This window comes from Elaeis guineensis, chromosome 12 (genome assembly GCF_000442705.2).
Source record: "Elaeis guineensis isolate ETL-2024a chromosome 12, EG11, whole genome shotgun sequence".
In the NCBI taxonomy this organism is placed as follows: domain Eukaryota; kingdom Viridiplantae; phylum Streptophyta; class Magnoliopsida; order Arecales; family Arecaceae; genus Elaeis; species Elaeis guineensis.
In genome coordinates, this window is record NC_026004.2 from 74,450,315 (window position 1) to 74,475,327 (window position 25,013).

The 25,013-nt window shown below is 38.6% G+C and overlaps 1 protein-coding gene across 2 annotated transcripts; it reads left to right on the forward strand.

Annotated features, from left to right (window-relative positions):
* Positions 1-1,962: 1,962 nt before the first annotated feature.
* On the forward strand, positions 1,963-24,544 carry LOC105035722 (DNA repair protein recA homolog 3, mitochondrial). 2 transcript variants are annotated; one of them, XM_010911390.3, is made up of 8 exons: positions 1,963-2,116; positions 6,955-7,012; positions 11,822-12,039; positions 17,999-18,086; positions 18,707-18,879; positions 21,006-21,152; positions 22,959-23,093; positions 23,789-24,544. In XM_010911390.3, the coding sequence occupies exons 1-8, from the start codon at positions 2,075-2,077 to the stop codon at positions 24,179-24,181; spliced, it is 1,254 nt and encodes a 417-aa protein (XP_010909692.1). In that variant the 5' UTR covers positions 1,963-2,074; the 3' UTR covers positions 24,182-24,544. The 2 variants fall into 2 exon arrangements, with proteins under 2 accessions (XP_010909692.1, XP_019702974.1); XM_019847415.3 differs by lacking the exon at positions 6,955-7,012 and having other exon boundaries at positions 1,978-2,116.
* The last annotated feature ends 469 nt before the right edge of the window (positions 24,545-25,013 follow it).

The following is a 25,013-nucleotide window of genomic DNA, read 5'->3' on the forward strand; positions in this document are numbered from 1 at the left end:
GCATAGAGTTGTCAAATTTGAGTCATTTTCTATTTTCGTTTCATATCTATTGTTCTATATATGTATATATTATGAGAAGGTTGAAGTGTTTGGACAGAGTAGTGGAGGAAGAGAGACTGAGAAGGCCAGCAGAAGAAAGGAGGAAGAAGAGTTGAAGATTAGAGGAGAAAAGGCAAAGAGTTTTATTGAGGTGATTTGGAAATAGGGATGGCAATGGGTAGGGTTTGGGTCGGGTAGTATACTACCCATCCCCAAATCCGAACTTAATACCCTATACCCAAACCCTACCCGATACCCAATCGGGTAAGAAAAGAGATACCCATCCCTATACCCAACGGGTTCGGGGATACCCGTGGGTAACCCATTTCCCCATACCCAATCCATACCCGCCCCATACCCAACCCATACCCATCCATTCTATACAAAAAAAAAAAGTAAAATAATTTTATGCATATTATCAATCAAAAATAGAATTACCAATTATATATATATATATATATACATACATACGCACATACACACTTCTAACACACACACACATACATGCATACATATATGCATGCATACATATACATACATACATATATATAATTATATATATAGAGAGAGAGAAAGAGAGAGAGATCATATATGTGTGTGTGTATGTGTGTGTGTGTATATACGTGTGTGTGTGTATGTGTGTGTGTGTATATGTATGTATATGTATATGTATTCGGATATGTATATATGTATATGTGTGTGTATATATATATATATGTGTGTGTGTATATATATATATATATATTCGGATATGGGTTCGGATATTATCCATATCCATAGGTTCGGGTCGGGTTCGGGTAGAAAATAGCACTACCCATACCCTACCCATACCCGTACTATAGTTTTCGGATTTTACCCAAACCCGAACCCAAACCCAGTCAAACCCTATTTTTCGGGTTTGACCGGGTTCGGGTAGGGTGTATACCCATCGGGTCGGGTTAATTTTGCCATCCCTATTTGGAAAGAGTATTGAGATAAATTTTTTTTCTTATTAATTTAGATTTTTTTTTCTTATCAATTTAGATTAATTGTTATAACAAATCATAAAGCACTAAGACTTTCTTTAGATAAGAATATTATCTGAGGGATATTCGAATGGTTGCTGGTGTTGATGCAGTAGCCGTCCAATCCCAATTAAATGAAGATATGAGAATTGCTTAGATCATCTAAACAACCTTCGATACAGATTAAAAAAGAGTATTCAGGTAAATTTTTTTTCATTAGTTTAGATTTTTTAACTCATCAGTTTAGATTAACTGTTATGATAAATCATAAAGCACTAAGATTTTTTTAGATAAAAATATCATTTGAAGGATATTCAGATGATTGCTGGTGCCGATGCAGTAGTTGTCCGGTCTCAATTAAATGAAGGTCTAAAAATTACTTGGATTATCCAAACAACTTTCGATACAGATAAAAAAAATTTATTAGAGTAGATAGAGTTACTACTATAGATGTAGTAGCCATTCGCTATCAATAAAATTAAGTTTTCAAGATTGCTTCGATTAGTCAAGTAATTTTGTATAGAGAAAAAAAATATTTGATAATTAAAAAAAAAATGTTGTTGGTTAATGAATCGAAAAGAAAGAAAGAAAAAATAAATGAAAGATGAAAAAAATTTATAAGTAATTTTTTATAATATTTAAATAATTAAAAATAAAATAATAATATTTAAAAAATTATTTTTATATATTCGAACCCATGCAACACGTGAATTTGGACTAGTTGTACGTTGTAACAAGCATAAAACTTTTCCAATCACCCTGGGGTTTTGTGTTTCTGGGCCCATCAGCTTCTCCGATTCTCTCGTCTCAGCGCAAGTTCGACATGGATTTAACCCTGCCGCGTGCCGTCAAATCCGACTACTTGCAAGCTGTCACATGATTCATAACGTATCGGCTACTATTTATGAACCGTTATATCGGCTCACGTGCGGCAAAAAAGCCGACTTGAATTGAGAGGGAAGCATTAGGGTTTTCGATCTCGTCTCTCTACTCTTCTCTTCGCGCAGCGATCGAGGTGAGAGGTGCCGGCAATGGCGTCGAATCTCTTTCGCCTCGTTCGCCGTCCCGTTGCGGTAAGCCTTCTTCGCCTCTCCCGGCTCTGTAAGGATGTTGGATTCTTTGAATCCCTTTTCTTGATTCCGAGTGCTTTTGCTGTCTTGCTGTCGATTAGGTAGTCCTTTTTGATTTTTAAGCTTGACTCTTGTTTAGATCAGTGTGCTAGCGTTATTCGCGATCAAAAGGAATCTTTTAAGCGGTTTCTTGATGGGATTTCAAGTGAAAAATGGAAATTTTATTTGTTTTGGATGCTGTTTGTTTTATTTCCGTGGATTTGGTTAATAATCCTGAACCAAGATGTAAGCTTAGAGCCGATTTAATGGTGCTAGGACGAAGAGGAAGTCGAGTTGGATCCTTTCGTTGTAGTTCAGACTATGGAAACAGTTTCCCATGTTTGAATTGGATACAAGGAAGAAAGTAAAGGAATGAGCTTTTGTTGAACATGCACTAAAAGAAATGGGGGAAGGAAACATGGCTAAAAGAAGAAATGCATCTGATTGAAAGTTCAAGTGTCTAGAAATGCCTCCATTCAAGGGCCATGGACCATTGCTTTTAATAATCTAACAAGAAACTAAGGGTATTTTGCGTAATCGCGGCTACAAAGGCATGAAGCTGTCAATTAACCGTTTGGGATCTGCTCAAGGTTTTAAACAGTGGTTGCAGTATTTTGGCAGCTGGGTACTACATAGAATTTGTTTTATTGTCTCCTTCCCATTTTGTTTTTCTTAATTTTTGTTTTGTTGATGGTTAAAGCTGCACTACAAAGCAGCATAAAAAAGTTTTTTATTGGGTTAAAATTGTGAAAACTGGCAGCATATTATCATTTTCTCGTCCTTGAATCTCATCCTACGGTCTTATTAGTGACCATTTTGGTATAAGGCTGAAACACATCCAATATGAATTAAATATCAGAATAACCATGTCCATTTTTTATTTTGACAAACACAAATTTAGATATGGATACCAGTCAGATGCAAAAATTCAAAGCTATATTTTTTTCATGGATATACATATGGTTTAGATATGAACTCTGCATGTGTAAATACAGACATAATTGGCTAAGTAGTCTTTACAGGCAAGTTATGGTTTAACTTTGTTAGTTATCTTTGCTGTACTATTAAATGAGAGAGAAATATGCCAATAGATTGCATCTATCAAATTTATTGTCAAAATTGCACTTAAGCTTCTTAGATTATCTGAAACTTCCTGGTGACAATGGCCTTTCCATTAAGTAACAAATATAAGATGTTTATTCTTTTATCTTTTTGTTTGCCAACTACTTGGATTGTCATCTCTTTGATCATACCAATTCCCTTTCTAATTTTAGATCTAAACAATTTAGGGGTATCCTCTCTTCAATCCACCAAGCATATCTCTTCTTTCTTATCAATTTTTTTGTCCTTTTTTTAATCTTTCTCCAATTCTCACGATCCCTTATACTAATTTAAATTTTAAACATATTCTCTCTTCAGTCCTCCAAGTTGATGTCTCCCAATATATTTTTTTATTTTATTAATTTTTTAAACATGCATCATGCATGTCTGGATTGCTATTAACTCAAAAAAAGGTCAATAAGCCTTCTGATTTTCTTTTACTTTTTTTTTCTAAACAAATCATGGCGCAAAAAAAGGGAAAGAAATAACTCAATGATTAACCACCTTACTCTTTTAGTGAATTTTAATAATTTTGCTAAGTTACATGCTTTGGATTAAAAAATTGATTGTTGAGTATGCAATCCACTATATGAAGAGATTAATGGCATGTTGATGTTGTCACTTATTTCCCTATGGAATTATGAGAGCTATGGAGTTGCAAATGGAACCTTCTATTCAGATAATGACCAAATATATATTTGATTTTCTTTAATAAATACAAGTTTGATGCTAAAATTTATATCCATATTTGGATAGACTAGTAAAATACATGTGCTAGTCAAACCCTTTTCTCTATGGTTACCTTATGAATGGTACATCCCATGCTCATGGAAGTCCTTTTATTTATAATGTTTTTTATTAAATTTCATTTTTTGGAAGGAAAACAATATATCTTTGTATGGATTCAGAGATTTTTGACATTTGCCTCTGCAAATATATTTGTATATAGATATTATAGTCTCTTGCTTGACTAAGGAGGAAAAATGACTCTTGTGGGAGATGCAACATAGAGGAGTTCACCTTTTTTTTTTTTGATGGAAGAGAGAGGCTATCTTTGTAACTAGAACATTTGAGATGTTTATTGCTTCTAAGAAAGAGATGTATGTTGGCTAGGAGATATGGCAGACAGGAAGAGAAATAGAGAGATATGCTAATCTCTCTGACCAAAGGCTGATGTAGGAGGGTTATAGGATGTAGATCTGTCAACGGATCGGGTTCGGGTTGGAACCTGGATATCCAGACCCGGATCCGATCTTAGTTATTGGTACCGGACTCGGATCCGAATATCCGATGGATCTGGCCTTGAAGTATCGGATCTGGATCCGATTTCGGGATCTAAAACTCCTCGTCACAGGCTGTCCGGATGGCGGCGGAGATGATGCGAGGTAGAGGGAGGGTGCGCGGAGTGGCGGAGCCACGGAAGGCAGCAGTGGAGGAGGAGAGGCGGCTCGGACGGCGGTGGAGACGATGCGAGGTAAAGGAAGGGGCGCAGATCTCGCGGAGGAGAGGTGGCCCGGATCTCCTCTGTCTACAGTCTTGGTCTCGGGGTCTGGCCGTCGGTGAGCGTGGGTGTTCACGACGAAGGGGGTCTTGGCCTCATGGTGGAAATCGAGCATGGGGGCGAAGATGGCGTGGTCGTAGCCCTCACGAAAGCGGCCAGAGGATGGGGGCTCGGAGGTGGAGAGGATGTCGAGAGTGGGGGGTGGAGATGCGGATCTCGGAGAAATCGGCCTCGGCCAAGGCAGCGAAGAGGGAGCGCATGGCGGCGACGAGGTGGGTGATGAGGTTGCAGTCAGCAGTGGCCATGACCTCGTTGTCGACGGCGAGGAGGGGCGAGTTTGGGCGGATCGGAAGCGAGGAGCTGGAGGAGGGAGTCGAGGGCCGACATTGGTGTTAGGGTCCGACCGTCGGCGAGCGGATCTCACGGCGGAGAGGGAGAGGCGCCGTCAGGGTCCTCGGGGAGACTGAGAGATTGAGAGAGAGGGAGACTGAGAGACAGAGAGAGGGTCTCGGATGGGATATTAAATATTTTTAATATATATATTATATTATATTATCGGGTCCCGGATCTATCGGGTCTGGGTATTAAATATCCAGACCCTACCCATTTACATTATGGATTATCGGGTCCGGATAAACAGGTCCAATGCTAGTACCAGATCCGGACCCGTCGGATAAATACCCGCTGGTCTCGGGCCTAGATCCGGCCTGTTGACAGCTCTAATAGGATGTGTGAGGAAATGGGAGAGGGAAAGGGAAATGAGGCATGCATTTAATCAAAGAAAGAGCAATGAAATCTGATCCATTTTTATCCATGCTTTGCTAATATCTAATAGAATAGTGTTTTAAGATCTGTTTAACCCATCTAACTTCTTGTATGCTATCCTCCCAAAACCTGAAAATTCTGAAAAAATGTTTGACGTGATGACTAGAATTGAACTATCGAGTCGAGTTGATTAACTACTCAATAGATAAAAATAATGGAGTCTTTAGTAGTAGATTCCTTCCTTGGAAAAACGATATATATTGAATCATTGGTCATGATGGTTGTCATGCTCCAACAACCTGTGGTGCTGAGTGGGGCTGCTTAGATGAGCGCAATAAGGCAACACCATCTTAAGTGGGGAAAGAGGGAATTGATTGTGGCAGAAATATGAGGTTTTTGGCCAAGGTTTGCCGTCTTGGTATTGTGTCTCATACCAGTGCCAACCTATTATTGTGTCGGTACAGAGCTAGTTCGGCATATTGAGTATTGGTACACCCCATACTACATACTAGTATCGAACCGATATGGTATGATACACCTCGAACCGTACCAAATATGGTATGGCAAACCTTGTTTTCGGCAATTGAGCAGCAGCATGACTAGACAGGAAAGAATGGAGTTCTTCTTTTTCTTCTTCTTTTTGGTTGACTATATGCAACTAGATCTACTGTGTGAAGCTAGATTGAAAGATGTAAATGAGAATAACTAGATTTGGTAGGAGAGGGCCTCCTCTTCTCATTCTCCTTTCAATTAGAAGTGGTGCTAAGAGTTGGGGCAAATGGGTGAGGATGGTAGTTTGGGAGATGGGGGCTCTAGCGAGAATTTTCTCACCATGAGTGGCTTCTCGTTGTTTTCTAGCAATCTAGATTTGTAATGTCATAGGTATGATTGTTTTAGGGCATTGTTTATTTGAGCATTTGGACATAGCAATCTTTTTCTGTGGTGTTATGATGAGGTTTCAATTAAATTTATCTATGATCTCAACAAGCTCCTAGTTTAGATGCCTACACCATAGGTAGCCAAAGTTGAGTTATTATTGGAACTTCCCCTTTGTATGGCTTCATGGATAGTACCATTTTAGAGATTTGTTCACATGAATGTTCTAAGGAACTAATTATTTTGGGGAGTGTCATGATGACTTTTAGTAATGTAATTGACTTGCTTAAATTCTTTTTCTTTATTCAAATAGCGTCAATTGTAGATGGTGATTTTCTTGTGTGATAAGTGACGTGGACATAACTAATTGTACATGGCGGAACGAATACTAAGAGTTTTCAATGATGAAGATCAAGCAATGGCTCATTGTGGCCTAAGGAAAACTAGGCTACCTTTCTTCAATAATGCAATGGCATTCCTTAGTCTTGAAAAAAATTCATCTATCAACAGCTTTGCTTTATAACATTTCTTTTTCTCTTGCTGATGCTTTGATGGGCAGTTTTATAGGCAAGGGTTTGTGGGGTCCACCTTTCAGTTCTGCAACTTCTCTGCTGGAGGTGATGAAAAATTCTTCTCATTTTTGTTCTCCTCCTATACTATCTAAATATGATGTGAATTTTTTTTTTGTTACCGAGTTTTTGTCATCAACTAGAATTATACTTTGTACCATGGAAAGCTTCTGGATATTTGTATCTTATGGTTTTGTTGATCTTGGATTATTGTCATTTACTGCTAGATCTTTTTTCTTTCGGCACAGAACCCGTGCATTGTATTAATCTGCATGTGCCTACACATCAACAAGTGCTGCTAGGAGCAACAAGTAGACATCTATTATTTTTCATTCTTTTCCGCTGCATGGGTGCATATGGGCATTATTGTTATGATGATCTCCTTTTCACAACTTCGGGTTCTAATGTGCTTGGTAACAAGCCTAAAATTGAAATATATTCATTCAGAATAGTGTCAGAATTATTAGTGACATGATTTACAAGTGATATTATAGCATATATATTAACATGTATCTGAAACCTTATCTTGCATATAATTCTATAATTCTGCGATATCTATTAGTATCAATCCTCTTAGCTTTACTCCAATCAATTGGTGTTACTTGTGTTAAGTTTTTTATGCATTTAACCTGTAGTATATGCCACGTTTTCCATACAATGGATACATTCAGTTCTCTTTTGAATGCATTTTGTCTTTTGGATTACCTCTTTTCTCACACACTCTGTTCCAATGTTTGTCTGCCTCAGTCTCTCCCCATATTGTTATGTCTTTCCACATCAATTATATCTCATCACTTTATTCCCCATTGGGGATAATTCTAGTATTCTTTGTTTTTACCAATCCTTAATCATATCCTTGTTTTTTTGCTAAACCTTGTGCCTTGCTTATATCACAGAGTTCCTATGCAGCAATGATTTTGCTTCTGGATAATTATGTGATGATCACATGCACTATTGGCATGTGACTTTCACATAACTATCCAAAAGTGCAATCAGTTTTGTCCAACTGTATATATTGTTGAGAAGATTATTGTCCAAAATATAACAAGAGTTGTCCCAATTATTTGGTAATTCAAGACCATTTTTTTATAAGTGCTTTTCATTTTCTCCTGTTCCTTTCCACTTTAACACTTTAAAGTATTTCAAAATACCGCTCTTGTGCATCTCTTGATTGTATAATTACTTTTTATTTTCCTGTGGTTTCTTGTTTTTCACCACATATCTACACTAACATCCTCTTTTTGGCAGAACTCATCATATTGTCACGTATTCATGTAAACTTTTCAATTTGTCCCTTTTTATGCACGAATGATAAAAGTCAGAATATCGTGGATCTTAGTTTTAGACATTATTGTCTATTCTTTTACTTTCATTAGCCCCAATATAATATTTTTAAAATCATCAAGATCTATCTTCATTACTGTACAACAATACCATGCATAATATTCTAGATGGGGATGTTCTTATCCCTCATTTTTAATGCCCGTTACCCAAATATGTTTCCAATTGAGGTTTCATTGAGAGTGCTTTGTTTTGGTTCAATCAATTTAAACCATATTCTTTACATGTTCCTTGAAAAATCATCCCTAATATTATTCATTTGCTTCTATTCTTACCCTCGTATACTACATTTGCAATTTACCTACATTACTTGGTCACTCATATCCAGCTTCTGGGATCTATGTCAGATATGCATTTGAGTTGGATAAGCGCTAGACACTTGGGTACTTATCAATTTTTTTATCTTATCACTGTTGCTTTAATAAATTGATGAGAGTTGAACTATTCTAACGATGAATTTGAGTTTCATAATAATGTTAAAAGTGAGGTTTTGTTCATTTTATAGATTGGTCAAGAATTAGGTACTAAATGACTTTGTGAAATATCATATTTCTAAAATCCTCAAGCTTAGTGGGAACTTTGGATGAGAAATATGTATATTGGGGGACTTTAATAGATATTAGTCATTTAATGTTCTCTTTTATACAATACCGAAATCAAGGTTCGCCGAATTGTCCAGAATTGCAGTTTGGGATGTGTCGAACCATACCGGCAGCCGTCCGGGACAATTCCAACATTTGAAATGAGACACCAACGAGAACAAGGGGAGGGGGAAGGAAAAAGAGGAAAAGAGAGGGGGGGGGGAAGAAGAAGAAAAGGCCGTGGAGGCCATTGGAGGCCTGCTAAGGATACCAGAGGGCTGGTGAGGCCTCTGAAGCTCTGCCCTTCTCCAAATAGAGAAAATTAGAGAGAGAGAAATAGAGAGAGGGGGGAGGGAGATGGGGAGGGCGAGGTGGCCGACGGTGGCTACAGAGGCCCCTAGATGGCTGGATTTACCTCCTTGGCCTTTGCTTAATCGAGACAAGGGTGAAATCTCTATTTTGATCGCGATTTTTATTTTTATTTTTTTGTGGATTCACAATGAAGTTGGTAATCGATATGGGCCTCTGTACCAGCACAGAGAACCTTGACCAAACAATGTATTTTACTCAAAATTATTTTTGTGTTCCTCGGATCTTTTTTTCCCGTGTTTGAGTCAAACTGTCAAACATTTGGACACATGTATGACACCGATTCTTGTGTCCATGTCCATGCAAAACTGCAATTAACTTCTCCAAGAATATCTCTTAATGCACCTATAACAAGTGAACAAAAGAAGCACCCAAAAAAACCGAGTATATAATGGGTGATAAATTGACAACCTTGTCCAATATAGGAAAGGAAAAGCGAATAGTGACATTATGTGATTTATTGTGTATGAATGCATTAAGAATTTTCTTTATAATTTATGCCGTTTTAGCTAAATATGGAGATGTGAAAGTACACCAAAATTTCAAACAAATACTTCGTTTTAAAGAATAAACTATGTCCTTTAGCCAGTGCTGTTTCTACTTATACAATATGCATGTGTTCCCAAAACCACAGCTGCGATGGTCGCATCTGCTTTTTAAGGATTCTTCATGACAAGATTTGATGCAAGGGTAGATCATAATATATACTTTGGTGTAGAATTTATTTTTCTGAATTATTTCATTACTGTTAAAGCGGTCTGCATCATAGGTGAGTTCAGTTTATAGCTAGAGATAGCACAAGTGTTGTTAAAGGTGTCCACCTAGTTGCCTAGGCAGGTGCCTGGCTAGGGCACCTAGCCCTGGGCTGCTTAGACCCCCCCACCTTCCCCATATTCCTATATTCACATGTCTTTCTTGTCTGCCTCTTTGTTTCCTCTTCCAGCTACCTATGATGCTACCAGCAGCAGTGAGCAGTTCTTCTTCATCTCTGCCTCTCCTAGCACCCTGTTACACCTATGAGGGCCATATATTTTGACAGAACCAAGGTAGTGAAAACAATCTGGATAGGGAAACGTTTGTTCCTTCCATTCATTTTGTTTTGATTCAATTAACTTACTAAGCATTGCCTTCCACAACTAATGTAGTTCCATTTTGACATTGACCTTATCTTTAATTGTTCACATTAAAAAAAAAAAGATCTTATCTTTAATTATGGTTGTAAACAAGTTTGTCAGATCCAGCTTCTTCTTCTTCTTCTTCTTCTCTTCTTTTTTTTCTTCTTCTTCTTCTTCTTCTTCTTCTTCGTTTTCTTCTTGGTGCTGCTGCTGCAGATGCCACTCCTAGCACCCTGTTACTCCTAGGAGGGCCCTATAATGTGATAGAGCAAAGGTATTGAAAGCAATCTGGCTAGGGAAACTATTGCTGCTTTCTTTCATTTTGTTTTGATTCAAGTAATTTACCAAGCATTGCCTGACAAAGTGACTCATGTTGTTCCATTTTGATATTCACCTTATCTATAATTATGGTTGCAAACAAGTTTGTAGTATGCAGCTATATCTATATAGAAAACCTATAAGTTAATCAGTTTTTGTTGGCCTTATGGGTTTGAGTTTTTATTTGTTGAATCCATTTTTGATTATTTTGTAATTAGTTTATTCAACTACTCAAAAATATATTGAAGAATTTTTTTTTTACTTGATATTATTCTCCATTCCTTTTTTTTACATCATAAAACAAATTGAATGGAGTGATTTAGTGCTTTGAATATTTGTATATGTAATAAAATTTGCTTTCTTATGACTTAAACTAGTTCGCAGCTAACAGATATTGATAACTATGGTTTTCTTGTGCAAACTTTTATCTTAAATTTATGTTTTCATCTAAATTTAATAGATTATCTTTACAATAAAAACAAAATGTAGATTGTGAACATTAAATTTACATAATGATGTATATGAAATTTTATAAGCACCTCATAAGTATCTATGTAAACTATTGATTTGCAATTTTTTCAGGACCAAATAAAAAAGACTTTAGATATACAAAAATGTAGATGACACTCTTGATGTAAGATTGTATGGGAAAAATTATCAATGATTTGTTCTGTTTGAGCTGATTCTTATTTTATACTGTTTTGTTTAAGATGCACCAATCCATTTCTCAATACTTCTGATGTCAAGATAAGTTTCTGACACACTGTTTTATTTGCTCATTCTTTTTCCCTTTTTGAAACCTCATTTTCTTTCTAGCTCTTGAGTATCTTACTGGCATACCATCAAACTGTATGCTTGAGTTGGCTAAAGGGATGTTAGTGAAAAGGTTATGTACTGTTGATTAACATACAAAGTCACCTCTGTGTTAATATTGGATGAACCCTCTTCACGTTGTTGCTTGTAATATCTTGTACGTCTTACCAGAATAGTGATCATGTGGTATCTTTAAGCATTTATGCTTGAAATTGACAGCAAATCCTGTGATTATTCTTCCCCCGCCACTTTGAAGCTAGACTACTGGCATGCATCATTTTGTTGAGATGATCCTAAATTTTTATTCTTGCTAATGCTAGGGAGAAGGAAATCAAAGTCAGATGGAAGTGAGTCTAGTGAGGAAAGTCTCTCTAAGAAAGATGTAGCCTTGCAGCAAGCCTTGGATCAGATTACAGCTTCATTTGGAAAGGGTGCAATAATGTGGCTTGGTCGCTCTCACTCTCGTAGGGAAGTTCCTGTGGTTTCTACAGGATCCTTCTCTTTGGATTTGGCATTAGGAATTGGTGGACTTCCTAAGGTGATTTTAGTTAACTGAATGTTGTATTTGTCTTTCTAGGACATTGAGGCGTGTCAATTATATTTTTTTGTGGCACAATTTTCTAGTAAAATGAAAATTTCTATTTAGCACATGTAAAACAATATGATAATGGAGGTGGAAGTTCTAAGTTACATACATGCACGCATGAATAAATGCATGGATACAAGCACAAATATTGATGTAGTATATGTGTGTGGATGTATGAATGTATGTGTGCATTTATCTGTGTATGTATGTATGCATGATTTCATGCATGCATGCATTTAAGCAATTTAACTTAATGTCATTCTAAGTATAATTCTAACTTTTCATACAATATGAGGTCAGCTAGCATAAATTTATTGGATTTTCTTGTTGAAAGTTGGGAGTTGTGTTCGTAGATGTGGTTCAATTTGCCAGTGAATTTAAAGTTTGTATATTTGTCTAGTAATTAGAAGATGCAGTTGCTTCTCCAAAGTCCACAGCCAATATGGTGTCTACCGTATTGGTAGCTTGATGCACTTATGCCATACAGGAATGGTATGTTAATGGTAACTAGACAGTGAATGCTTGCACATATAAATTAGGAGCTAATTTTGTTTCTTTTAGCTAGTAAGGAGGAAATGTTATGGATTCTTTGAAGGAATAATAGCATCTACATCACATGGATTTGGACTTGTGTTTCCAGTGCGTCTGCACATCTAGGAGAGGGGTTCTTTTGTTTAAGTATCTGGTTTAGGTTCTTGCTAAGTTGAAGGGTCTAGGAAACATAGAACAGCCTTATACTGCCATTGAATGTTGATAACCTTTTCTTGGTTGTTACATTTGATGGAAATGAAATGGCTAAAGGGAAGCACCACAGATTTAAGTTGTAGTAAACAAGGACCCATCAAACGCTTGAAGAATGACAACATGGAAAGGAGCAGTGTTGTTTGGGTTTGTGGGATGGCAGATGGGCTGAGGAGGTTGGGTCTTTAAACTAGATTCAACTGTGGAATTTGGGATAATAGAAAGCATATCCTTAAGCACATCCATCAATTTCAGATTACTATTTATAGGTTCTAACAAAGACATGAGTCGTAAAATGGGGAATGAAAAGGATGCAGAGGGAGAGAAGGGCATTAGGTGGTATTTGCTTAAAGTTGACAAAATGGGAAACATCTGATAGTTTCAACAAAGGATTATAGTAAAATATCTTTAACAAAATGAAGGATATAAAGCAAGCACAATCAATAATATGATGTGAGAATTTTTAGGAGATTTTGACTAAGTTTAGAATAGAAGAAACTGTTGAAAGTTTGATGTTGGTAATGATTAGTAAGAGCATCAAGGTGAGAGTAACCTTAGGGGAAGGAAGGCATGAGGGAGCCATAGCAAGTGGATACCTAAATGGATTTTATTGTCTGTTTGTGCTTTTATTCCATTTTATGAATGGGTCATGGGCAACGATAATTGAAACATGTTGGAAGAAAGTTAAATAAAAAGGAGTGGCATTATCACCAAATTTGAATGAAATACATCAAAAACAGCGTCAAGCTATATATGGACCATAGTGTCAAATTTGACAAATTTGGAATTGACAGTGTGAAATACAAAGCCATTTAAAATGTGGAAATTGTCAGGTGATTAAACCACAATTATGCGTACCTCCCCTTTGGAGGGGTTGGACAAGTCAATACATTGCAACCCAAGTTGCTAGAACAATTCAACTTAAAGTACCCATAATATATCATAAGAAAGGGTGAAAATGGTAGAATGTAGTAGTTTACCAATTTAGAATTTAATATGGCCAAGCTGATGGTGATGCAAACAGAAAAAAAAAGATATTGCAAAAAGGGTGAAAGATTCATTTAAAAACCTATATTGAGTTCTGATTAACTACCTTACACAGAACTTGAAACAGTTCAGATGGTCATGTGGGACAGTAGTTAACTAGTTCAACAAAACATAAACTCCATAGAGCAAGCTAGAGCTACCTAATGAAGGTTGTTGGGTATAAAATACCCCCCCCCCCCAGCCGAAGTTCGGGTCGAGAGTGACCCTCCCGGGACTCTGCTGGCGTCCGACCTTGAGCGACATATTTCCGAACCTCTCCGGCGGTTGAGCTTCCGCAACATTCCCAAGTTCTACTGACGGATAAACTCCCACAGCTTCTTCCGCAAGAGTCGACCAGGTTCCCCCGACGGACGAACCCCTGCCGCATCTCTCGGACTTCTCCAACGATGAGTTTCTTCAGTCGTCTATCAGGCTGCTCCAAATGCTCTCGGGATTCTACTGTCGACCGATCTCCTACAAGGGTCAACCGTTCTCCGGACCTCTTCCAGATTTTTTTCCCCAACAGGGTTCGATCAACTCCAATCTTATTTCTTCCAAAACTTCGTCAGTTCGTCGATGGCCGAGCTTTCCCAACAGTAGATCTCCACGACGGATGGACTCCATCCAAGTTTCTACGGCGGTCGACCGCCTTCCGGACTTCGTCCGGGCTCCCACGGGAGCCGGACTCCTCCGAACTCCTACTGCAGGTAGTCTTCGTCCGGGCTCCTACGGGAGTCGGACTTCAGCCCCGAGCTCCTATTGCAGGTAGGTCTCATCCGAATTCTGACAAGCGGTCTACTCCGAGCTACCACAACAAGCGGTCTACTTCGGATTTCTACTACAGACGGTCCACGACAGATTTCTACTGTAAGCCTCCACCCGAGCTTCTATTGTGAACGAATTCCCTCCGAACTTCTATTGCAGGCAGGCTTCGGCCGAGCTTCCTCTACAAATGAGCCCCATCCGGACTTCTACGGGAACCGGACTCCGACCGAGCTTCTGTAGCAGACAGATTCAGGAGGAACCCTTATGACACACGGACTCCAGCAGTCGGATCCCTCCAGCGGGCGAACCTCTCCAGCGCCATCCGACATCCCCTGCCGGTCGACTTTCCATCGGATTCTGCATGAAACCGAACTTCGTCCACAGAAAGCCCCTGACCGAGCTTCTACAGCAGATGACCTTCACCTGCAACACCAGCGCCCAAGGCACCCAACGATAGAAGGCTCGCCAGCAACGTCCGAGCTCCTCTTAGATGGAGAACCACCTCTCTCCACCAGACACCCCAACCGAGCTTCGGTCGACAGGCCTGGACTTCCTGCCAGGCCACAGTAATGGCCACGACTCTGCTCCACCTCTTGTAACGGATCTCACGCGGCTCCATCATACTCTGGTGAGTCACGACAATGGACATCACCCCTCTCCACAATAGGCTCCACGTGGCAGGCCATGGTGATGGCCACGACTCCACTCCACTATCCGTAACAAACTCCTCATGGCCCCGAACGGCCCACTACCAGGCGACTGCAGACATCGCTGTCAATCTGTTACACCCTCCGCCTATAAAAAGGGACCCCAGATACATTATTTCCGTAAGCTCTAATCTCTATCTCAAAACTCTGCTAAAAATTTTCGTTCGAGCACTCCATTCTTGTTGAGGCAGAGAACTGACTTGAGCGTCGGAGGGTCTTGCCGGAGCACCCCCAACTCTGATTTAGACTTTCTTTGCAGGTCCCGACGGCGACCACGACTCCCTCGACTCCAGCTTCTCCGACACCGATGGATTTTTGCACCAACAGGATTGGCGCTAGAGGAAGGTCTCTGTGTCTTCGCTGTACCCTTGTTCTTAAAGGAGCGCTCAACGGGACCGCCTTCGATCATCTTCTCCGACATCTCCTCCGGTTGTCTGCCTGATCTCCACCTGATGCCTCCCCGAAGGGCATCTACCAGGCGGTCAACGGCCTCCGCGGTCAGATCTCAGCAAGCTCCGCAAGCCCTGACCTCATCTCCGGATTCCCCGGCTCCTCTCCCTCCGGCGACGGCAGTCGGCCTGGAGCAGCCCGAAAATCGGCCTACGGCCGGCCTTACCAACACCATCTCAGGGGAATCCGGGCGGGGAACAACCGGTGTATTCACCGGACCTCCCAAGCGACAAAGGATTGAGGAATCCATAACCTTCACCGAGGAGGATGCTCGGGGAGTTCAATTTCCTCATAACGATGCGGTTGTAGTTTCTTTAAAAATAGCTAATTACGATGTGCGCCGCATTCTTATCGACAATGGAAGTTCGGCCGATATTTTGTTCTACGATGCATTCTCGAAAATGTCCATTCCGGATGATCATTTGGGACCAGTGAACTCCCCATTGGTAGGGTTCCCAGGTGATACCATGCCCGTGGAAGGAATGATAACCCTGACTGTGGTTGCAGGTCAATTTCCGAAACAGTCCAGGGCGCGAGTGGACTTCCTGGTGGTAAAGGTGCCGTCCGCCTATAATGCGATACTCGGCCAGCCCAGCCTTAACGCCCTCCGAGCTGTGGTGTCGACCTACCATTTAAAGTTGAAGGTTCCTACGGGCCAGGGGGTCGGAGAGGTCAAAGGGGATCAAGCATTGGCGAGACACTGCTATAGCATAGCCTTGCAAAGAGGCAACCGATCTGACCTCTGTCCGGTCGATGGATTGGACGCCCGCGATGACCTCGCTAAGGAAAGGGGCGGGCCAATTGAAGATCTTGTTTCGATTCCTTTGAATGATGGGAATAAAGAGCACGTGGTGAAGATCGGCTCCAACATGGGGAAAGAGGTGCAGACGCAGCTCGTTGATTTCCTACAAAAGAATGCGGATGTGTTAAAACACTTGATTCACCAAAAGAAAAGCTCTACATGAAAATGAAGAATGTGCAGAACTTTAAATGATGCAAGGCATTGCAAGAATTGTCAAATGATCCAATAAGGCTTTAGAAGTTTTGAGGGAACAAAACATTTAGATTATTTATAATATGTCTCGTTGTTTCTTGAAGCTGCCATTTACCTGGACCATGCTGTCACAATGCTGCCATCATTTGCCATTTATCTGGTATCATATTCTGTTATAATCTTTATAAGCTTTGTGAAGTTTTTGTAAATGATTCTGGTTGTTAGAGGAAGAAAAGGGACAGTCATTTTAATACTATGTCATGCTAATTCTATAACAAGTCATCATTGATTGCGTAGAAATTAGGAAACACTGAGCACAAGTAGCAGGTGAAAGAACATGGATATTCTACCATAAGAAAATAATTCACCCTCTTGGCTCTGGGCCCAGCTCAATTCTTTGACCTTCAAATAAGTCAATCTTGCTGCTAATTCTATGCCTGTTTGTCTGCAAAATTTTTGTTGAATAATCCTAATGGAAGTGCTTCTTTTGTTAAATTCCATAAAGCATATTTTAGACTTTACCCAACTGTTTAGAAACACTTGACAAATCCAGTGTTACAAAAGCCATACTAGAGTAAGCATATACACAGTACAAACCAAACTTCTAAAAGCAATAGATAATAACTCTAAATATTTGCACTCTGTTCTGATTTGTAATGATTGTGCATAAGGTCTGTACAGTCTGTCCTAAAGTCAAAGTGAGGACCTGGTTGAGTTTCTTTTGCAGCATCTCAATTTATTCTTAATCTTCCTTGTCTTTCTCTTCTTTAATTTCTTTTTTTCCACAAACTGACCAAAAGGCTTGCTGGTCATTTTTTTATGGTGTCATTTCATTTTGGTATCTTGTTGCGATTTCTTCCTTCTGGTCTACCTTCTTCTGTTTTGTGTCATGTTAATTATTCATTTATAATTGAATATATACTGGCTAATCTGGCAATAGAAATGCTCTTTCTGCTATCTCCTGTAGTTATTTGCTCTCTTTCTCTCTCTCTTTTTGTGATCTTGGAAATGCTCCAGTTTTCATACCCCTCCAATTGGAGGAGGTCCCATGTCCAAAACCTGGGTTGTGCATTCCCAAGTGTTTGAATGTGTGTAATTTATACCATTTGGGTCTTCCCTCCCACTCTCTCAAAACATATGCACAACGAAAAAATCTGTTATTTGTCTTTGTAATACTATTTTTATTTCTGCGTAGTTTAATTTTCTTATCTTATATGGCCTTTTGCAGGGACGTGTTGTTGAGATATATGGGCCAGAGGCTTCTGGGAAAACTACTCTTGCACTTCATGTCATTGCCGAAGCACAAAAGGCTGGAGGTAATGTTGAGGATTTGACTCCTTTATCAAATTTGCTGCGATTCTTCCCATCTTCTGAAGTAATTTTCGCAGATAGGCTAAGTTAGACAGTTGAATATTGGTTTCTGGAAGATAACCTGGCAGGGTCTAAGACCTTAATTGCCAAGTAGATTTATGATGAAAATGAACCTCCATATAAGGAACGAAAATGGAGAAAGGTTCTAACTGAAGGAGAACGTTGCATATTGTGAGTATGAATGGTAATCTCTCCATTCTGTAAGAAAAATATTAGTTGTGATGAAGGGCATTGATTTGTATATTTAGAGTTTGTTGACAATAGTCTCACTTACTGTAATGGATAACTTTCATTGTAGTAGATTTCTTCCTCGAAACAGTTTAATAGACCTGTAGATGCACAAGACATGTCTCAGTACATTTATATAAAGTGTATGCAAAATAACCATATAGGTATGAATATTTCTCTTTTTGGATACTCTAATTGTTTTGATGTATGAAAACCAACTAAAGCGTTTTAACAAGATGTTCTTGGCTTTTTAGATATTTCATATTTAAAAAGATTTAACTATATGTACTTTCTGCATGTATTAACTTTGTTCATGCTTTTCATCTTCTTTTTCTAGGTTATTGTGCTTTTGTAGATGCGGAGCATGCTCTAGATCCATCATTGGCGGAGACTATTGGTGTAAAAACTGATAATTTGCTTCTTTCACAGCCAGATTGTGGTGAACAGGCACTTAGTCTCGTAGACACCCTAATTCGGAGTGGTTCTGTTGATGTTGTGGTTGTAGATAGTGTAAGTTGAGATGTTTCTGGTTATTTACTTAAAGTCTTCATGATCCAGTTTTGCCTCCATGTTCAATTTGTTTGTTTGTTTGTTTGTTTTTCTTAAACTAAATTCACAGGATATAGGGGGTAAGCCTTCATGCAACGGTAAGGATGTTCCATTGTGACTTGGAGGTCACAAGTTCGAAACATCGAAACCAGCTTCATGCAATGGTAAGGATGTTTCATTGTGACTTGGAGGTCACAAGTTCGAAACATCGAAACAGCCTTTCCACATGTGGGGTATGGCTGCATACAGCTAATGCTCCCCAGACCTGTAGTGGCAGGGGCCATGTGCACTGGGCCGCCCTTTTTCTGCTAAATTTAAAGTTATATGGCTTCTTGTTTTGTTGTATCAGTTAAATTTGTTTTCAAAGTGTAATTTGCTTTACGTCCTGCTTTTTATAATATGCATTCACTGGGTGTACAATCTTGCAAATTATTAATAAATTAGGTATGGAATTTTAGAAACAAGTTATAACCCAAAGAATTTACTTGCTTTTCTGATTAACTCCCAGATAACTTGCTGCTTCTTTATTTCTAGTTTGAGCATGAAGTGACATCTTTCTTGGATAACACACATTATGAACTAACTAATGTTTATCTTATATCCCTTTCTGCTGCTCTGTGTTGGTATGCTGAAGATGTCTAGGATTCTAACTGGATAAGTTGTGACCTGCACATAATTGAGATTCTGGAACCTGAGGAACAACTTGACCTGACTAAATTCTTTATCTGGTAAAAGGAGAGAACTGGAAATGCATCGTAGTTCATCAACATTCATGATGTAATAATAACAAAAAAATATCCAGGACATGTTGTAAGGGCCCTGAACTGGTATGTATAATTCTATAATATTTGGCTGGAAAGTTTTCTTACTATATGAAATCCTCGAAGTTGAGACCTTTGCCTTCAGAAAATAATCCAAATTATCTTGCAATGGTGCATATAGCATCAACTTGATTGAATTTGGACTAGGCAAATAAGGTCTAAATGAGCTCGAACACCTATTAGGCCTCATAAGTAGGCATGAATCTTATATGCACCTCTTCATTTGGCTGATTCCTGCTTGCTTGAAAGGCTTAATACTGGCAGTTCCAAGTGGGGTTAGCTTTTAGTTCATTCACGTGTAGCCTGGAGGATTTGCCTGAACTATTTCAATTTGTTTTAAAGCTAAGAAAGCAGCAGTAATAATTTACTTTAATATTGGCCATAGTGATTGACTATTTGGTTTCTCATGATATGCATTATTAGAATGCCATGTCAAGGGATTATTAGCCTTCTCGATCGAATGATAATATTGAAGTTTATTTATTCCTGGGGATAAAAAGCCACTTTAATATCAGGTGACATCTGAAGGAGAGGTGTTTATTTGAAACACTTATTGCATTTGAAACTACAGTATCATGATTTAGGGATATTGTACGATGTACATTGTGAAACTTTTTGGCTGGTTATGAGCCTTACGAGTTTGGCACCTGGCTTCATTGGTGGAACCACTTGAAAAATGCAATTCAAACTATACATTTGCTGAATTTGTAACAATAGTTTGTGAACTTCAAAGTAAAATTGCTGTTTCTGGGATTGTGTGGCTGTCTAAATAATGGTAAGAGGAATCATTTGCTCTCCCGGTGATTTAATCTAACTTGTACTAGTGGTGCATTTGTTCCCTGATTTCAACTTTTTCTGTAATATAGTATAGTATTATTTTCTTGTCAGGTAGCTTTGGCATTGTTGGGCAACAATGTATCATGCATTAAGGTGCCACATGCCAACAATTTTTAGAACTTTGTGGATGATATGTGATACAGTATCAGATACAAAGCAAATGATATACTGAACATTATGGTAATTTGACAGTGTATAAATGAATCATTTAAGTTAAAAGGGCATGTTGATTTTCAAGTCTTGACAGGATTTATTGAGTATCTCCATCCAGTTACTGCATCACATCTATGTATTGATCTGATTGCTCATTCGTACATGTAAATGGTATAGATAATGAAACAGTTTGGTGGATGTGATTATCAGTTTTTTGATGTGATTTTGCATATTTGGACAATTTTTATATTCATCAAAAATTTCTTGTGTATGCAGGTAGCTGCCCTTGTACCGAAAAGTGAACTTGATGGTGAGATGGGAGATGCCCATATGGCTCTTCAAGCAAGGCTTATGAGTCAAGCTCTTCGCAAGTTGAGCCATTCTCTCTCTCTGTCACAGACTATATTGATCTTTATTAATCAGGTGATTATCAACAATTCAACTTGCTTCTCTATATCTTTTATGAGATTGTTAAAGGGCCGTGTAGATGTGAACAAACTGCAAAACTTTATCTGATTTAGTTTGGAGTGGTGTTACTGTTATGTATTTGCATTTCACAGGATCTTTTCATTAAACTTGTGTCTTATATTATTGAAATGGTTATGCTAAAAATAACATACAACCCTCACAAACAACCTTGTAGAACATGGTTAGCCTGCCAAAAGTTATGCATTTCCCCGATGTGGCCACCAATCCTATTACTAGTACTCAGGCTGCTAAGCCTTATTTTTCAATTGTTTTTGTGACAGGTGAATGTTGTTTTGGCACTTACAAAATCAATCTTCATAAAAATGTCTAAATCTGAAACAACTTCATGCATATATAAAATCTTTTGGCGTTGGCTTAAGTTTTTCAGCATGTGTTGCAGTTGTTGCTTTAGGATGAAACCAAGGATTCAAAAATTGCCTGTGCTGGGACTGCACTTTTCAGGGACTGGTAAAGGGGACCCATTGTCTCAATTGTAGTGACCCAGGCCTGTATCGCGCCATATAAAGGCGTAGTGAGTCTGTACTGATCCCTTACCACTCGGTACAGTTCTTTTCTTTGCTTTCTTATTTTTTGGTAATCTGTACTGAGGTGTTCTGCCACCATGTTCAAATGTTCTTCCTGGTGATCGATATACTGCCAATCTCGAGATTTGAATCCTTAAATGGAACAAATGCTAATGATATTTTCTGCCTATATTGCTAGTCTTATGTTTTTGCAGTCTTAATCTAGGTCTTATAGAGTGGTTGCCCCTTCTCTTTGTTTAAGCAAATTATCTTGACGATGCCTTGCGAGAGTCTTGTAATCTTACTTTTATAACCTTCATGTTCCTCATCACCTTGAATACCTTGATTTCCATCCAGCTGTCCAGTTTCAGTTTTCTATGAGGTTAATCCTTTAAGGTCATGAGGTGTCTACTCTTTGTTACTTTCCAGCCTTCATAAGTTGCTTTATCTTAAACATTGTTAGCCTTTCATTACTGGTCTTTTGTTAGTGGATATGTGATGCCACTCCCTTTACTCAAAATCTGTTCTTTTTCTACTGAAGGTGGCTGGCTGTAACCATTTCAGAAGCATTAGGCATGCAGGCAATGGTTTCAATTGTTTACTGATTCAATAATGATGACATTGCTGCAGTCAAGAAATTAGACTATTTAGCATTATATGTTGCCCTTTTACAGTTAATTGTCGCCATGCTGCCATGCGATTCCATGTCATTTCTGTTAATTACTATGATTTATGGTTTCTTGAAGATCTGTTCATAATATTTCTCAGCCATTGCATATTGTGGTAGATCTCGATTCAAGCTACAACTGACCTTGTCAATTGCAAATAAGTTACGATGAGAATAAGCTTTGGATCTCCCCACTTTAACACTTAAATAGGACGCTCATTTTGCTTCAAATAAATGATAATGGAATTGAAGCAGTGGAAAGCTGTTGCAAAGTGAGGATAGATCTTAACTTATAACAAGAAAACAAACATTTCCTTCAACATTTTTAGAGAGTTACTATTACACATTCACCAGCTAATGGCACGTGGCATTGGTTGCATTTGGATTTGTTATTTTAAACTGCATCCAGGATTTCTTCCACCCTCAGCATTTTTATTGAGTTATTGTTAACACATTTGCCCACCTATGGCACATTCTTGACATTTGGCATTGGTTTCATTTGGATTTTGTATTCTAAACTGCATTCAAGATTTCTTCCATTTAGAAGGCTGAGTATTCTTGTATGTGTAGGTGCGATCAAAGCTGAGCACATTTGGAGGATTTGGGGGACCAACTGAAGTTACGTCTGGAGGCAATGCCTTGAAGTTTTATGCATCAGTCCGCTTGAATATTAAAAGAATTGGCTTGGTTAAGAAGGGTGAAGAGGTAAATGATGACTTTATCAATTGTTATTGCTATTATTAATATGATAAAAGAGGTATTAGTTGGTCTATCTGTTGTGCTGTGTAATTGATTTTATTGTGAGACGACAACTTGGAACACAGGGCTTTGTGCGTAAACCCAACTACATATGGATTTCAATTGGTGAATCTAGGAGAGGACTTTGTCTTCAAATTAGACACAAAAATGAGTGCTCGATACAATAGTGTGATCACCACGTTTCTAAGTCCAGCTTGGTACCTTGCCCCAGTGCAAGTGGTGGCAACAGACGTCCAGTTGGCTTGGATTTATTGGCTAATTTATGGAAAAAAATTTAATTAGACATTTGAGCGTTTAGATTAATGTGGAAATGCAAAACATTTTTTATTTCCTCTATTAACAAAAGTAGTCCTATTTATGCATTCATGATAGCGTCTCTGGTACACATGAAGACATACTGTACCATGCAATCTCTTACTTTAATGAGACATAACAAGTTTGATTTTGAAGTCTTTATTTATGCTGCCTTATGTGAAACTTTCTTTACCATAAAATGCTCTGAATATCACCACATATTGGTTTTATAGTTTGGTCCTCAAAATGCTTCTTTTTGGTATGATGTATTACAAATGTTGCCTAAATTTAACTAAATTTGCTTGTTGCTGCTGTGACAGTTATGACATGAATTGGTCTTTTGGCAGACTGTAGGAAGCCAAGTTCTGGTGAAGATTGTGAAGAACAAACATGCCCCACCATTCAAGACTGTCCAGTTTGAGCTTGAATTTGGAAAGGGGATAAGCCGTGACTCAGAGGTAATAGAATTAGGCTGCAAACACAAGTTCATTACGAAAGGAGGAGGTGCTTTCTACAGTTTGAATGGCCATAGCTTCCGTGGAAAAGATGCCATTAAACGCTATTTTGTAGAGAATGAAGGTGCCCGAGAAGAGCTGATGATGAAGCTCAAAGAGAAAATATTGCACGGGACAGAAAAGAAACAGGAACCAGAAAGTCAAGTTCCAGATGGAGATCCGACAGAAGAGATTGTAACATCTGACACGACTGATGAGGAAGTGGTCACTGCAGTTGAGGCATGATGCATCATGTGCTCGGAAGACCAGATACTTGTGTCCAAGTGCCCATTTTAAAGTCAGATGGAATATGGTTTTTTGAACTCAAAATGCAGAATGTTCTCTTCCTGGGGCAAAGATCTTGGCCAGAGATGTGATGGGCTACTTCCATCCAACCGGGAATTTGCAGTGGTGGTGGATATTAAATCAGGGGTTCTCAGTTTTGCAAATCATTTTGGTGCATGTGTTGTTTTATTAATTATCAATGGCATCCAAAGATGATGACTTCAATGGGCTTATTTTCAATTACTTGTTAGAGATGAAAGGCCCTCACATTGTTGTATAATGGATGCAGCCGCATTTGCAATATAATTTGTTCATAATTATGTATCTGCTTGTTTCCTGGATTAGTGTAATGCCACTTCAACTTTCCAGCTAATTGCTAACGAAGTAAACTGATCGGTCACGCCTACAATTTTGTTTGACAAGCTTTAAGTAGTTAGGAAATATGGAGGACGGCAGCTGGCAGTTGGCATTTTCCCGGCTGTGTTTTTGGATCGTCAAAAGTGTTAAATATTAATGTTTAGTGTTCGATTTCTCATGGGTTTGTCTTCATGTTTGGTAAGCTATGTCTATGTTTATTACTTTTTGCTTAGTCTAAAAGATTGCTACTGTGCATGTTACATTTGTTGATGCGAAGTTTTATGTGATACGCAGGTAGGGGTGCAAATGAGTCTGATCGGATTGGATCATGAGTGATTTCGATTCGATTTGGTTTAATTTTTTAATTGGATTTTAATATGAGATTCAGATCCAGTCCAACAGAAGGGCAAATTGGATCAGATCGCATTCATGATAA

Bases quoted from the DNA above. Each gene is read 5' to 3' on its own strand.
- LOC105035722 (XM_010911390.3), top strand. From the start codon at position 2,075: ATGGCGTCGAATCTCTTTCGCCTCGTTCGCCGTCCCGTTGCG. The intron at 12,040-17,998 runs GTGATTTTAGTT...GGCCTTTTGCAG, and splicing joins GAATTGGTGGACTTCCTAAG to GGACGTGTTGTTGAGATATA. The intron at 21,153-22,958 runs GTGATTATCAAC...TTGTATGTGTAG, and splicing joins TATTGATCTTTATTAATCAG to GTGCGATCAAAGCTGAGCAC.